General features: G+C 47.1%; 1 protein-coding gene across 5 annotated transcripts in view; it reads left to right on the forward strand.

Moving 5' to 3' along the window:
* STAB2 (stabilin 2) overlaps window positions 1-16,837 on the forward strand; it is a 140,703-nt gene that overhangs the window by 12,312 nt on the left and 111,554 nt on the right. For all 5 annotated transcript variants that reach the window (XR_003132910.3, XM_049094135.1, XM_049094134.1 and 2 more), the window contains exons 4-6: window positions 4,873-4,958; window positions 5,729-5,798; window positions 12,608-12,703. Coding sequence is in view for 4 of the 5 variants with exons in the window: in XM_049094135.1 (XP_048950092.1) it covers window positions 4,873-4,958; window positions 5,729-5,798; window positions 12,608-12,703 (252 nt within the window). In the remaining variant the exon portion in view is untranslated. The remainder of the gene's footprint in view (window positions 1-4,872; window positions 4,959-5,728; window positions 5,799-12,607; window positions 12,704-16,837) is intronic.

Consider the following 16,837-nt stretch of genomic DNA (forward strand, 5'->3'; position numbering starts at 1 on the left):
ATCTCTCCATTTATATAGGACTTCGTTTCTTTCTTTCTTTTTTTTTCTTTTTTGTCAATCTTTCATCAGTTTTAGCTTACAGATTTTGCACAATTTTTATTATGTTCATACCAAAGTCTTTTACGGTTATTAGTACTATTTTTTTTAATTTTTTTTTTTTATGATAGTCACACAGAGAGAGAGAGAGAGGCAGAGACACAGGCAGAGGGAGAAGTAGGCTCCATGCACCGGGAGCCCTACGTGGGATTTGATCCCAGGTCTCCAGGATCGTGTCCTGGGCCAAAGGCAGGCGCCAAACTGCTGTGCCACCCCGGGATCCCTATTAGTACTATTTTTAATGGTGTATTTTTATTTCGATTACCAGTTGTTTCTTACTAGTTTATAGAAATACAATTGACTTTCGTATATTGGCCTCATATCCAGAGAACTTATTAAATGTATGCATTAGGTCTAATAGCTTTTTAGTTTTCTCTGTAGACAATCATATTGTCTAAGAATGGAGACAATTATATTTCTTCTTTTCCAATACATATACACTTTATATCTTTTTTCTTACTTTATTGCACCATTGTTGATGTATTATCTGTTTTGTATATTATTGGATTCAGTTGGCCACAAATTTGTTTTAGAACTTTTTAATTTTTGCCTCAGATTTTTTTTAAGGAATGTTTATATGTATGCTCATTAGAGATGCTAGTCTGGTTTTCTTATTAGTATTTGTCAGGCTTAGGAATCAGAGTAAGAATGCTCTCTATATGGAAGGAGCTGGGAAGTATTCTCTCTTCCTCAAGTTCTTGGAAGAGTTTTTGTATAACCAGTATGATTTCTTCCTTAAATGAGAGATATATGCCCCAGAGAAGCCATCTGGCATGGAGTTTTCTTCGTGGGAAGGATTTTAACTTCAAATTCAACTTTTCAAATAGATAAAAAAAAAAAAAAAAAAAAAAAAAAAAAGATGCAGATCTGACTCTCTTGAATAAGAGAGGGAACCAAGGCAGGTTAAATTGGAAAAGTCTGAGATTACATATAGTTCTAAAAACATTGGGTAAAGCTGGTGGGGAGCACCCCAGCCAAAGCCATCTAACAGAGGAATCTGCCATCTTGTGGCAATGGGCCTGCCCTGATATCCCTGCCGTGCTCATGCATTGGCTGGAAGCAGATATGGGAAGCATGGCCTCATGAACAGGATGGTTGCCAACAGAAAAATTATGCTCCCACAGTGCACATCTGAGAGGTGCATTTTCATAGCAACTCTACCTGGAGAAGGGCCTCAAGAATCTATCTTTGTAACAGTCCTTCCCCCCACCTCCATCTCCACGTGACTAGAAACATCTGGTCCAGTGAATCACCCTCAGAGGAATAACTGCTTAAAGTTTTACAAGAAGGGCTTCCTAACTGTGTCCAAAGGAAAAAAGGGGCCCAGACTTTGTGGACATAGCATCACACTCTTGGGAACTCAGATGTGAGACGCTCCCTAATTTCTCTGTGACCAGCCTTTGGCTTATAATTATATTCTTAGTAGATGACTTTGCCTTGTTTTCTGCTCTATAAGTTATCATGAGGCAAGGGCCAAGCAGAAGGGACAACCCCGGAGGATGGAAGAGTTGTATCTGCCTCAGGAGAGGGTCTAGAAGAGCATGTGTAAATGGGGGGAAAGGTACAGGCAGGGGGTGGAGGGAAAAATATGTCTGGGCAGCAGGATAGACAGAAAAAAATGGCAGATAAGAGAGGAGGTGGTCCAGTGCAGGGAGGAAGCTAACAAACAAAACACAAGTGTGGGACACTGGGATTCTGGTGTCATTGCCTGCCGAGTAAAAATGCCCGGGAGAGCATTTCTGCAAGTGGCCCTGGGTGCTGAGTCCCAGGGCTGGGGAGGCCCTGTGTTCTTCTGAGCCAATCCACAAGGCAAGGTATGGGTCCCTCAGTGAGCACATTGCACACCGAACCATGGGCAGAGGCACAGGAACCAAGAGAGGGAAACTGTGGCAGAGCTGTCACCCCTCTGTCTTCCTGGTCCTGCCCAGAGGTGGTCCTGATTCCCAAAACACCATCTCAGCCCAAGAAAGACCTAATAGCAGAAGAAAATGGAAGAAGAGCTGTCTGACAGCCAACAATCTATGGAAACGCTCTCAGCACACCTTGCTCAGCCCTGAAAATGCAAGTGCTTCAAGGGGGTTTCAGATGAACTTCAAAGTGTGTACCTGGCACCTGCTCAATTAGGCCCTCTCCTTCCTCTTCATCCCCACCTCCCGCTGCTCTTTTTAGGATAAAGGCCACCATCTTTAACAAGGCTCTTCTTTAATGACCTGGCTGTTGCCCCCTCTTAAGACCAGATCTAAGTCAACTGGGCCTTGAGGGTTAGGTTGTTCAGAGTCAATGTCGGTAACTTCCAGCAACTGGATTGAGGAAAGCTCATCCCAGTTTGCAAACTAATATTTGTCTGATTGCCTTTTAATCCATGCCTCTCCCCAGTACACTGGTAGGACCATGTAAATAAGGGACCCAGTCTGTGTGCTCACTGTGTACATCCAGGACCTGACAGAGTCCTGATTCAAACAGATGCCTAATAATTCATTTCCTGAGTATTGTTATCTATTATAGCACTAGTCTCAAAGATCAGAAACTAGAGAGGTTAAGGAGTATCCACTCTAAACAATAACAACCATTTATTGAGCACCTACTGCAACCTGCAGGAAGACACTTGAACGAGTCTTAGAGCCATGCATTGATTTTCCCAAAAGGGTACATCTGGCAGGAAATTTAATTGGGGCTCGAACCCTGGAGGTCCTGATTGCAGAGTCTGGGTTTCCCAGGTGACTTATAAATATTAGCTGCATGTCAGTGTGTCTTCTCCTTTGCTTCCCTCATAGACGCGTCTGTTATCTGTGCTGTGATGGGGTTGCAGCAGTGCTTGAGGAGTCTATAGCATAGCGATGAGCAGCGTGAGCACCTGCCAGTGTTTGAAGCCTGGCTCCAATCTTGTCATGGGAAGGAAGGATACACACTCAAAATGTGTAATTTAGACTCTGCAGGCAAGAGGGGAGCCAGAGGCAACACTGTCCATGGGTGTGGAGCTTGACTGTCACCTCCCCAAACCTACAAGTTATCAATGCTTTTTTAAAGACCTAGCCTCATAATTCAAGTGAGCCATCAGAGTCTCATTAGGAGAATGGCTTTTCTCTGCGGTTATAAGTTTCTTTTTCCAATGACTGTTTTTCAACTTCTGTGGGTGCTGGTTTCTTGGAAGACATATGGCGGAGCAGGCTTATGGCACAGAAGCACTTTGTCGAAGGGTGTAGGCGAGGAGGAAGGGCTGGCAAGTAGACACTGCTGGTAGAGCAGGGGTGAGTCCCTCATCACCCCTGGCCAGCTGGATGGCTTCGGGCAAGTCACTACTCTACTACTACTTTGGGCAAGTCACTCTACTACTCAGTTTCCTTTTCTAGAAAATGGGGCTAAAAATGGGCCTTAACTGCAGGGGCTTGCTTTGAGTAGTCAATGCATGCACCCTTGATTATGATCTAGACCTCCGTGACATTAGCCATTTTGTGGAAGGCATTTGACTCACTGACTTTGATTTGGGATAAGAGCTGATCCTGCCTCATTCACACAAACATTTCATTACCGTTGTGTGACTTCCATCTGGTGCTGGCTAATCCAGGCCCCTTATTTCAACAGTTAGGACTTGCCCAGGCCAGCATGAAGCCCATGCTGACTCAGCACTCAAAGTGCAGGACAATGGCAAGTAGAAAAAGGAAATGCTCTTCAGCCTCATGATGGTAACACCTGAAGCTTCACTTACCCATCCTGTAAATAAATCTTCTGTCAGGTTTTGGACCTTGTAATATCTGACTCTCTAGCTAGATGTCCCTCTGTCCCAACGTGGAAGATGGTGTGTGACACATAGTAGGTATTCCCTGAATGTTTAGTGAACAACTGAAATCATCTAATAAGTGTCTATAAAAGCTCCCATTCAGATCTGGGCCGAAAGTATAAATCCATACTTGTTAGGAAACAGCTTGTGAGCAAATCTAAATTCCTTTGCCACATAAAGCACCTCATTAATTGGCCCCAACCAGCCTACTAATCCTCCTCCACCTGTGCTTCTCCCATGTCCCAACTACCGAGTTCTAACCCCACTAAACCTTAGAGCATTCCCAGGATGGGTCATGCCCCTTTACAACCTTGTGGACCCGTACACATTCTCTGTTTCTGAAATGCCCTTACCTTTTAAGCGTGGTCAGCTCCTACCAAGCCTTCAAAACCCCAGCTTGAATGCCTCCTCCTCCAGGATGTCCCCCTGACCTCCCAAGGTACATCGATAATCCCTTCTCTGGAGTCCCTCAATCCCCTGTCCAGAGCACTGAGGAAGAGGCCAGCTTTAAGGTCGTCCTCAGGGCGGGACTAAAGTCCTAGCTTTGCAACTTGGGCCAGTTAGGTGGCCTCTCTGAACGTCAGTCTTTTCATCTGCTAACCTGTACCCATAGCAATGTCTCAGGGTTTCAGTGGGAATAATTTAATTAGAGAATTAGAAAGTAGGTGCCCCTGGGTGGCTCAGTGGGTTAAGTGCCTGCCTTCAGCTCAGGTCATGATCCTAGGATCCTGGGGTCCAACCTCAGCCTCATCTCCCTGCCCAGTAGGGAGTCTGCTTCTCCCTCTGCCCCTTGCCCCACTCGTGCTTTCTCTCCTTCTGTCTCTCTCTCTCTCTCTCTCTCTCTCTCAAATAAATAAATAGAATCTTTTAAAAAAATTGTAAGTTTCTCATCCCTGGCAGCCAGCACACTAGCTGGCACATAGTAGATGCTCAATGCATTCTTGCAAAATGCTGTGTGCGGTCATGCATGGATGACTCTGAGCCCTCTGATCCCCTAGAGTGTCCAGGAGGAGCGAGATCCCCCTGCAGCGGCAGGGGCAGCTGTGCAGAAGGCATGGAAGGAAACGGAAGGTGCTCTTGCCAGGTAAGTTCTGAGACATGTTCTCCTTACCTGTCATCCTTCCATAGACACATATACTCCAGGTGGAATCTCTAAGAAGTAGCGATATTAATAAAAAGAATGTAGGATCTGCAGCAAAATGATCTCTTAGGGGCTGCAGACCTTTGAGAGAGTCATATCCCCCCTCAGCCTTAAGCACATCCTTCTATAAAATTGGCTTAATCAAAATACTTATGCAATTGCATTCATTGAAAAAGTGCGATGAGATGATATATGTGAAAATATTTTGTGCGACTCTTCAGAGCCATGGAAATCACCATGTTTGTCCCCATTAATAAGCGCCACTATCAGCAGGCTAGGCAGTGGTCAGCAGTCAGCCATTACCCCATGAAAGTGACCTTTTGTGAGCTTCAAGCCTTGGATAATTAAAATGCAGAGAAATCCTTCTTCAAGGGATGGAGCTCAGTTGTCTTCAGAAACACAGAAGTGAAAGAGTGTTCACTCTGGAGTGAAGTTATGATGTGACTGCTTGCGCTCGCTCTCTGTGTACCTTCGGGTGACAAAGCAGCTCCTTCTGAGGAGCTCCAGACTCTTGGTGAACAGTGGTGCAGGGGTTAGTGCAAATGTTATAGCATAAAAACAGCCCAGTATGATGGCAGAAGGAGAAAGAGGAGCTTCAGGAAAGGACAGGTACAGTTGAGAAGCAAGTGCTGACAGGCCATGAGTTAGAAATCCAAGGGCTTCGCGGAATGTAGAGTACTTGGGCCTCATGCCATCTCCCTGCTGTTCCACAGGATGGGTTTGGGGGAACGGCCTGCGAAGCCTGCGCTCATGACAACTTATTCGGACCCAACTGTTCAGCAGGTATGTCTGATTTCTGTGTGATCAAATGCATGTGTGAAGGCCAAAAGTCAAACCTGGCTGATGCCGCTGAAGGCCCCAGAATGGCTGTTCCTTGGTTGGTGGCGGGAAGGGGTGCACCAAACTGTTATGTAGACCCAACTCAACACAGGCAAAACAAAGAGGTGACAACAAATGCAGTCTTTGGAAGGAGAGGCAGTGTCTTCCGTGGCTCTCAGCACCCATGGCAGCTACTCACCAGTAGTGCTTTCTGTCAAATTTGGCAGCGTATGGTTCCTGCCCTCCAGGCCCCAGGCTCCAATATCCACCTGTTGCTTGCCCTGGAGGTCTTTCTGGTCCTGGTTTCAGCAGAGACCTTCCTCCTAAGAGCCTCTTCTTCCATGGCAGGTCCCACCTCATTCAGTTCCCTCCTTTTGGGAGTTCTCAAATACCTCAGGTGATCAGGGATTACTGGCTCCATTTTGCAGATTAAACAAACAAATTGATACTGGCTTGTGCATTCTCTTGTTTCTCCCCAGAAGTAGATCCTCAGGCAAGGATTTCAATACAGGTAGCATATTTGGCATGTGACCCCAGAGACATCCAGAAAACGACATAGGGAAGATAAAGGGACACCATCAAACTGGAGACAATTAGATGATTAGAACTGGACGCCCCAGGGAATCGGGGAGTCAGGGTCAAACATTCATCTTAGAGTTGTCCCACCAGAGGGAGCGGGAACCACAGTGTGGGACAGAATAAGGACCCCTGTCCCCCAAAAAAATGTCCACATCCTAATCCATCGGACCTAGGATTATGATATTTCACATGGCAAGGGGAATTGTGGTTGCAGACGGAATTCAGGTTGCTGATCATCTGACCCTAAAGAAATTATCTTAGGTTATCCGTACCCAAAGGTCCTTGAATGTGGAGGAGGAACGCAGGAGACAGTGTCAGGGTGCTGAGATGTAAGGAAGACTCTGCCAGGCGTGGCTGGCTTTGGAAACAAAAGGGAGCCGCAAGCCAAGCAATGAGGGAAGCCTCCAGGAGCCGGAAAAGACAGCGATGGATGCAGCTGCCAGCGAGCACTTGGGCAGAACAGCCTTCCTAGGAAGGGCCCTCAAGGGACTGGGGTGGCTGGTGCAGCCTGGAGAATGTGGGATGGTCAGTTGGGCTTGCCAGATTCAGTCTCCCAGAGGTCGTGTCAGGGGGCCTTCACCCAATGGGACCTGAGTTCTGGCTTTTCTGGAAACCCTGATAGACACTGCTTGATTCGAGTACCATTTGCAATGAATCCTATGGCCCGAAAGCAGACATCTCACCCCATAGACCTGCACCCCGTGGAACAAGTCTGACCTGCAACAACGCGGAGGCTTTATCTCCTGGTCCACGGCCCCTTGAAGGCAGGTGCTGACCTGCTCAGGGAGGAGACGCGCACCACACTTTAGTGGGATGAATACGAGCATGAATGAGGGTATAGATGAATGAACAATCTAGTTCACTCCAGCCATACTGTCCTGACCCGCAGGCTTGACTTTGAGAGGCAGCATGTAGGGATCATCAGGGCCTTGGTCCACACTCAGGCCGGGCCTCAGCCTGAGGGCTTCTAACCGTGGGAGCCCTAAGTTCACCAGGCACATGCTCGTCTTGTCTTCCTCCGTAAAAACAAAAACAATACTGTGTCCCTCGGTGTCATTATGAGGATATAGTGAGAACATCAGCGCACAATACATGTCAGCAATTATTATTTCCAGGACCAATTATTCTCCAGTGACCCCCAAATTTAGGTCTCTGTTCATCCACCACTCCACAGAAGATTATTTCACGGGGGTGTTGCCAAAAAACAAACTGAAGACAGATGTTGGTATTCAGTGTGTTTTTGACATTGCATGTTACATTGAAGGGCGTGCTTCCCAAACCAGTCCTTTCCTAATCATCCTGGGATCTGAATCACATATTTTAGATAAGTATTGGAAAGGGAAAAAAGACAGCATCCAACACTGTTTACTAACAGGAAAGCCAAGGGCAGCTTGGGGATGAAAATCTGGAAAGAAGATGAGCCCGTGTTGCCTCCAAGAAATGGGTGCCAGTTACTGATAAGCACAGATAGACAAGGAGGCTGTGAACGTTTCTATTTTTTTTTAAAGATTTTATTTTTTAATTCTTATTTATTTATGATAGTCACAGAGAGAGAGAGAGAGAGAGAGAGGCAGAGACATAGGCAGAGGGAGAAGCAGGCTCCATGCACCGGGAGCCCGACGTGGGATTCGATCCCGGGTCTCCAGGATCGCGCCCTGGGCCAAAGGCAGGCGCCAAACCGCTGCGCCACCCAGGGATCCCTGTGAACGTTTCTAAATAAAGTATCCTCCCTTCACATTGTTCGGGCCCTGGAGGAAGGGGAAGTGAAAGGGGAGAAGGTGGATTAGAAACTTAAAGTTTTAAGTGAGAAACCTAAACTGGGACTCAGGAAAGAAAACCCCTTGCTCTAGGCTCCAGTCAGTAGAACTCTGGGAGATGATGGAGGGTCCTAATCTGCACCATCCATGCAGGTGCTTGATGCTCAGAATAGATGGATGGATGAATGGACAGACGGACGGATGGATGAATAAATAGATGGATGGACAGACAGATGGAAGGATGGACAGACAGACAGAGGGATGGATGGACAGATGAATGGAAGGATGGACAGATGGACGGACAGACAGATGGATGGATGGACAGACGGATGGACAGCTGGCAGTCTTGGTGATGACTAGCCTTCTCCATTATCAAGGACAAGGGGGACTCGCAAACCTTTTCAGCTGGGCGTCCACCGGGTGCCAGTATCAGCCCATGCAGGGAGGCACTGGTCCTCAGAAGTGACGTGCTGCCCATAATGGTGTGCTGCCCGTAAGTAGGACAGCTCCATTAGCTGCAGGTTATTTTTAACACTGCCTGTAACCTGCTGCCAGAGCATTCTCTTACCCGCTGGTGAGGAGTTCAGCCTTGATTGGACTCACAGCCAAGGGCTTTCACCTGTGCTGCCAATGTCCCAGCCTGCTCCATGTCTCACTACTGGTCAGGGCGGAAAGAAAAGCTCACTTTCTCTAACATCACCCTCAAATCAATCCCACGATTTTGTCTTGTTAATAATGGTAGCTAGAATCTGCTGAGCACCAGGCGCTGTGCAAAGTTTGCCGCGCATGCTCTTTTTGGATCCTGACAACAACTCTGCCAGCTGGGTCCTCGTGTTATGGATAAAGAGGCAGAGAGGTCACTCAAGGTCAAGCAGCTGTTTCAGAGACAAAGAAGAACTTGACTCCACCTATCTGGCTTCAAAGCCTGGGTGGCCAAACGCTGCACTCTTCCGCCCCTGCTGAGCATCCACCATGTGCAAGGCCCTGACAAATGATAGGACTCTAATGAGGAGACAGATTCGTCCCCCAGGAGCTGGAAGGGCAGGTGACAGTTACAAGCCAGTGTGCACAGCACACATAGGATGCTATAAGGAGAGGACAAGAGAAGCCCACTTGCCAAGGGGCAGGGCCCCAGGGGCTTCGGGCACTGTCCCTCAGACTCACGTGGCCGTAGCTTGGACCATGTTAAAGTCACACACCGCGAGTGTTGTCGTGTCTCTGGAGGTTTGCTGACACCAGTTCAACAAATTCCAAGGGATCCTTGAAAGACATCTCAGAATCCCCCTGCAACTCACTTCTTCTCCCCAAGGACATTTTCTTGCTGATAGCTTGGGACCCTCCACTATGCATCAGGGACTCCCAAAGGCTGCCCCTGCTGGGTCACTGAATCCAGACAATGGCTGTGCCAGAAGACAGGACACAGGGAGAGGCTCATACCACGCAGTCCAGAGGGAAGCCCAGTGGCAAAACAGCTCCTACAATTAGCATCTAAGGTGGGAGCCAGGCTGGGTTACATTCAATTCCCTCTACTGTCTCTTGCCCTCTTCCACCAGCCAAAGGACACATAAGGCCTCAAACCTCCAAGTCCGGCTCCCACTATACAGTTAGCCCTTGAATTTAGGTACTGTAGACTATACCCAGTGCCTCGTACAGTGACTGCCACTGCGTAGGAACTGAGGTGTTTTTTAAATTGAATTAAATTGATCCTTCTCCACAGAGATGAAGTATACCCCGTCTGCACCGCAGTTACCTCTGAGACCAATCTGACTTCTCTCCAGAGCTTCTGTTCCAATAGCCGCAGCCATAGGTGAACATCAAGGTGCTTTGTTAAAACAAAAACAAGGGCAAGTCAGTTTTGAAGTGAGGATGACAACTGCAAATCCAATTTAAATTTTCACATAATTTGAATAAATAGCCTGAGCTAGCTGTGTCCCACTTGCATATGTAGTGCAGGGTTGATGAGCCCCACCTCACGGGGTGCAGCGAGCAGCAAAGGAGATAAATCATGTAAAGCATGTGGCAAAATGCCTGATGGACAGTAAGTACTCAATAAAAGGAAGGGCAGCGCCAGTTCTAGGGTAAGGTGAGGGAGGGACATGCCTCAGGGGCCAAATTTAAGGAGGCATCAAAAACTCAGTAATCGGGCAGCCCTGGTGGTGCAGCGGTTTAGTGCCGCCTGCAGGCCGGGGTGTGATCCTGGAGACCCGGGATCGAGTCCCACATCGAGCTCCCTGCATGAGGCCTGCTTCTCCCTCTGCCTGTGTCTCTGCCTCTCTCTCTCTCTCTCGCTCTGTGTCTCTCATGAATAAATAAAAAATAACTAAATAACATCTTAAAAAAAAAACTCAGTAATCAAGATAAGTCATTTCATTTCTCAGCTAACAAAGGGCCACAAACAGGTGGCTTCCAAAACTGGAATTTAGGGTCTCGGTTCTGGAAGCTAGAAATCCAAAATCAACAGGTCGGCAGGGCCATGCTCCTTCCGAGTGCTCTGGGAGAGGCCCCTGCTATTCCCTCACGGCTTTGGGTGGGGCAGGTGGTCCCGGTCTTGAGATAGCACCATTGCAATGTCTACATGGCAGTCTTGTCCTCTCCTCTTCTTAGGCCCAGTCCTATTGGGCTAAGGCCCATCCTACTCCAGGAGGACCTCAACCCAACTATCGATCACTAGATAGATCAATAGATCTATCATGTCCTGGCATTCATCCCACTGCATTGCGATGGGCTACTTTCTTCTGCCATTAGATGTGGAGGGCTCAGACTTTGTCTTGTTTATCTTTAGGTCATTAATCCCAAGCACTGAACATGAGAGATGTTCAATACATACTTTGAAAGAAGGAAGATAAATTAATGAGTCATCCTGTGTGCTTAGAACCTGAGATGGAAAAAATGAAGTAATGGAAATGAAAAGTAAAAAAGGTTGGAGTCAGGTTGGATAGAGCTTTGTTTGCCAAAGAGAGGCATTTAGATTCCATTTGGTTAGCAATTGGAATCGCTGAGATATTTTGGGGAAAATCACCTGCCATTACTGATCAAATGAAATGGATGGAACGAACAGAGAGGTAAGAACTTGGACAGCAAGGCCAGAGTCTCTTCCTCAGTCTAGTACCACATGACAGTCTAGGCAAGACACCATAAGTTCACCAAGAGGACGGCAGTTCTGATGGGTATCAAGAGCAGGGGATTGAGGTGGGACACATGGCAAAGAATTCAAAGGATTTGAGGTCTTACCAGATGTTTGGAATACTTTATTTATTCTTGCTTCTCCAGCATTTGGTTAGGTTTTTAATTTTTTTATTTTTTTAAATTTTTATTTATTTATGATAGTCACAGAGAGAGAGAGAGAGAGAGAGAGAGAGGCAGAGACACAGGCAGAGGGAGGAGCAGGCTCCATGCACCGGGAGCCCGACGTGGGATTCGATCCCGGGTCTCCAGGATCGCACCCTGGGCCAAAGGCAGGCGCCAAACCGCTGCGCCACCCAGGGATCCCCTGGTTAGGTTTTTAAGCAAGTGGATCTTCTTAGTTATGTTTCACTTGAGTTAATATTAAATTGCCTGACATGCACTGAACATGGGTGGTAGGCAGAAGAATGGCCCTGCAGAGAAGTCCGGATCCTCAGCCCTGGAACTTGTAAATACTTCAGGTTACATGGCAGAGGAGAATTAAGGTAATTAGATTAAGATAATAAATTTGTGTTGTTTTAAGTCACAATTCAGTTGTGGTAATTTGTTATAGCAAGAAAAGGAAACCAATAAAATGTTTCACAGAGAGCCAGGCCTACGGTGCTGGTGACCCCATCAGATAGTAAATCTCACCATAAGTGAGCTACAGTCTGAGTGTAAGGAATTGACCATTTATTTCAAATGCCCTTCACTTGTCATTCCTGAAATGATCTGCCAGTTGGCTGAAAAGCTACCTATTTCAAGCTAGAAGTCTTGGCATGGTTATTCTCTGCCCTTCCAAATTTCTTTTTTAAACTTGAACTTCCACATCATTCAAGAAATAGGATTTATCCCAATTGATAGTAGATCCCCACTGCCAACAATAATTGAGCTAATGATAGCTTTTCTCCATTAAACATGACAGGTGTATAAAAACCATTAAGTTAATTCCCTTCTTCAGGCATCCAAAGATAAAGTAAGTAACTTAAAAGTAGAGAAAAGCACTCCAGTGCACTCCAGTGCACCAATACATTATCTCACAGGGATTTCTACAGTGAGCTATCACTATCCTCATGCTATACGTAAAAAAAATTGAAACTAATAAAAGGAAAATGAAGCCAAGATCCAAAGCAGAGTCTCTAGGACGTCAAACCCATGGTTCTTCCTGTCGCCTCATGAAGATTCCCAATAAAAACTATCTCAAAGCATCACTCCTCCAGAATAATCAGAAGACTATATCAGGTAATGAAAAAAATCCCCATTTTCTGTCTACAGTGTGCAGCTGTGTGCATGGAGTGTGCAACAGTGGGATAGATGGTGATGGAAGCTGCGAGTGCTACTCTGCGTACACTGGCTCCCACTGCGACCAACGTAAGTACTGCTGGCTTCCTGAATGCCTCGCCAGATCATGTAGGTACAGAAGGATGCATTTCAACTCTGCATTCACATACCAGGGCCCTCCAGGGGTGAGGTACCCTCAAGTATTTTCCTGGGAGAAAACCAAAAAGTAAAAAGATGGGGGGGAAAAGGAAATGAAAGTATGGGAGGGAAGGGAAGGGAATGGGAGGGGAGGAGAGAGAGGGAAGAAATAGTATAGAAGAGGGGAAGTCATGGGAGATTTGAGAGCAATGTTCCAACAGAGCTGTGGTTTAAGAAGGTCAAGCTGGTGGCCGGGTGAAAGATGGAGCAAAGGAGGCTGGACCCTGGCTGATGCCAGGGCAACAAGTCGGCCGCCTAGTAAGGAGGATAAGGCATGTTCTCAATTGCATGTCTCAGGGACAGAACACATGGAAGTTCCCTAAGGCTAAGTGATTTGCCAGAGGTGACAAAACTACCAGAAAGAAGAGCTGGGACTCAAATCATTTGAAATTCTTTGAACAATCTATCACACTGGGTCCAAGAATGAGAAAGGAACCACAGGGTGATTGAAACAAGGGAAGTTTAGTATAAAGAACTAGTAAGCTAGGGTAGGAGAGTGGCTATGGACATGCCAAGTGACCTCTAGGGCTGCTGGGGCATAACAGAGCAAGGAAAAACTTGGAGAGGGTGGTCGTCCCCAAGGCTGAGCTCACGTTCTGTTGGAGAAGGTACAGTGGCTGCACACCCGGTAGAGGAGACAGGTGCTGCTGTGCCCAAGCTGGCCTAGGACAACAGCCCTCCAGGGCACCAATGAGCCATGGCCGGAGGGTGAGAACGCAGAGGGAGTTAAGTGTTGTGAGTGTTGGAGTTGGAGTGAGCAATGTCTGTGTGTAGAAAGGGCAGTGGGAAGGTGATCACTGGTTCCAGCTGGGGGTGCAAGGTCGCCAACAGACTGTGCACTTAGAGTGATGGCTGAGGCAGAGCATCACTGAGTGTCCTCACACGGCCCCTCACTGGCAGACTATGCAGCAGGGCCCAGCACAAAGGAAACCGCAGAGGAGTCCCTTTCTCCTGCGGGGGGGGGGGGGGGGCTCAGCACCCCTATCGGCCAGGCTCCACATATCACTGCAAAGGAGAAACACTCAGAATCCGGTCCATTATCAAAGAGTGGGTAACGAGGGTTGAATTTGGAGCTCATCCAAAGAGAAAGTGGACATTCTTCCTGTGACACGGAGCTCACTTATAACTTCTCCTCCCTCTGGATGTTACTTTTCTGATCTATAAAATGAAGGGATTAGACCAAGATTCAGATTCAACAAATTCAAACTCATTTAATTGAGAGTCAGCAAGGGGCTCTGCACAGTAAGGAGAACGAATAAAACACAGCCTTCCTCCCATGGAGGAGACAGACACACAAGTGACCGACTCAAATCAACAGCAGATGAAACTCAGGTGGACAGGATGATGCCCTCTGTAGATGTCAGTCACCTCCCTCCCTGGTCATTCCTGTCATTGCCCAGTGGACTTATGAGCAAAGACCTTTGGAATAAGACAGGAGACCCCCCACACACACACCTGGAAGCCAGCCTAATGGAGAACACTGACCGATTTGCCTCCAAATGACAAAAATAATTCTACTGAGTCAAAAGATAAATAGACTGGGGCAAAATATTTGTAACTCATGTGGCAGAAAAGTTTTTATAATAAGATGAGGTTCATGAACCCAATTTTAAAATTTGCCAAAGAGCGGCTACTTCCCGGGAGAAGAAATAAAAACTAGCCCACGAGCATAGAAGAGGTGCTTAACCCCATGCAGAAAGGCCAGCTGATCACAGATTAATTTAAAACTATAATGAAGTGATATTGTAGAGCTTTGAAGGTTTGGTTGACGGTTTTGCACACGATGTTACACAGACTGCAAAGATAGAAAATATTCATCTGTGGGTAGGAGAAAAATCATGGTGCTGCCAGTGGGGAGGTGGGTTGCTATAGCCTATGAGGGAAATTTATCTATTCAATTATAAAATATGCTTACAGTTTTCTGCCCTGGCCCCAAATTTTAGGAATTTACCTGGAAAAAGAGAGGCAAGCGCCAGTAGGTAAAAATATATGCCCAAAGAAATTCACATCGGTATTGTTTGTAAGAACAAAACCAGCTGGAAACAACCTGAATGTCCCTCAACAGGAAGTGTTAAGTGAGCTGTGGAGCACCCCATTCCAGTTGGGTAACGCTCGCTGTTGCAAGAAACAAGCACAAGAATCCCACGGCTTCGCACTAAGATTTCAAAACTGTACCGAGACATCCCAAGCTACCACATCAGACTCACGAGGGTTTCATAGGATATTTTAAACTTTTGTGGGGGAGACAGTAATGCATCTGTAGTAGAATCCTGGGCAAACTGCTAACTTGAGGTAGTTCACGATTTCAGCGTTGGGTAGCACTACATCCTTTCCAGCGATTTCATCTTTACAGAGCTGTGTTTTCAATGGTTGCTAAGATAAAAAGCAAGTATCATGCAGAAATCCTTTGGACTGGACTGAGGGTGGTAGTTTCCTGTCCGACTCCGAGGTTGGAGACGTTGCATCCCAAAAGTTCACATATTCTACTTATAAGCAAATGTGGTTCTTCGAGAATGAAATCAAAATATTTCTCTCTATGTTGACCACGTTGCTTTTTCAAATGGCTACTAAGGTCTCATGACACACTTACTGAATTCCTCAGTTCTGACAACTTACTAAGTGGACCTGGTAGATATTTCTTTTAGACTGAGGCACCATGAGAAAATTAAGACGCTAAGCACCATGACCTGAGAATTTGGGGAACCTCCAGCTTAACACAACAGGTGTGTAATTCGTATTCACTGGGGGTGTCCCCGGCTGACATCTGTTTCCACCACATGGTGGGCAGGGGTCCCGATTGTCCTACTCAGCGCCTCTGCCATTCTGCAGCACCTCACAATGCTCTGTTTAACACAATGGAAGGAAGAAGAGAGGCAGGAGAAGTCCCTGCTTATGAGATCAAGAATGACATATCCAACTTCCCCTCAATAGTCCATCAGTGTAGTCACATGACCCCCCTGGCTGCAAAGAAGGGTTGGAAATGCAATCCTTTAGAGGGCAGCCACTTCCTGGCAATGATTCTGCTCTACAGAATGATTGAGGGGATATTGTCTACGAATGTTTGGTTCCACTAGCCACTTCTGGGGACAACAAATGAGACATTCGTTGGCCTTTGGAGGGCCGCGCACGGACTGCTCTTTGTTCCAACATCTTTTCAAGGATGTTCATATTGCAAACAGCCTCTGAAGATGGAGGGTCTCTGTAGGGAACCAAGCGTAGGCATGTTTCCAGCCTGTTCTAGCTCTTGGCGGGTTACATTTCTGCTCAAAATTCATCCTCTTTGCCTGCTCCGTGATAATGAAGGGGCATTTGTAAATACGTCTCATTTGCCAGCCAGCGAGGTATACATAAAATCTTATCAAGAGAGAGTGCTGGAGGGACACTGAAGAAAGAAGGGTTTTCTCCCCCTGTTTCTGCTTTAGCTCACTTGCCAGGGCCCCAAGGAACATGGGTTTTTGCCACTGCTCAGCCCTGCACAGCTTCTCCAGGGGTAAGTTCCTGCAAGGCCCTGCTTGCTGCAGTGTTTGCCCACTGTGTACTAATGCTTGACTCAGGCAGCAGCACAGGCCTGAATTCCACCACACAGAGAAGTGCTTGCTGTTCAGTGTGCCTTCTCCTCAGGGCCGTGCATACCAAGGGAGCTGCAGGGGTGGCCACTGGAGGGCCAACCACACTGCCTCTCCCCACACAGCTGGCCCTGAAGCCACCCTGGCCCCAGCCACACACAGGAGTATACTTCACTTCTGAGGGGATAGCTTCTTAGCATCTGGTTCTGGAAGCACCCAGTGGCAGGCAGCTTCCCCAGGCACCAAATGAACCCTGAACCTTGGCACCTTCTTGAGGGTGACCTTCCCTGGAGCCCTCAGAGGAAGATCTCCAGCAAGTCTCACCAGCAAGGCACTTCAGCACTTTCTCCACCATTTAGTGACCAAGGCGTGCCCTTTTCCAGTGACATCTGGATCTCGGTCCTGGAGAGAGGAGGGCTCTACCTTGGGAATTTACTTCAACCCTAAGGGAATGGTTGCT

This window comes from Canis lupus, chromosome 15 (genome assembly GCF_003254725.2).
Source record: "Canis lupus dingo isolate Sandy chromosome 15, ASM325472v2, whole genome shotgun sequence".
In the NCBI taxonomy this organism is placed as follows: Eukaryota; Metazoa; Chordata; class Mammalia; order Carnivora; family Canidae; genus Canis; species Canis lupus.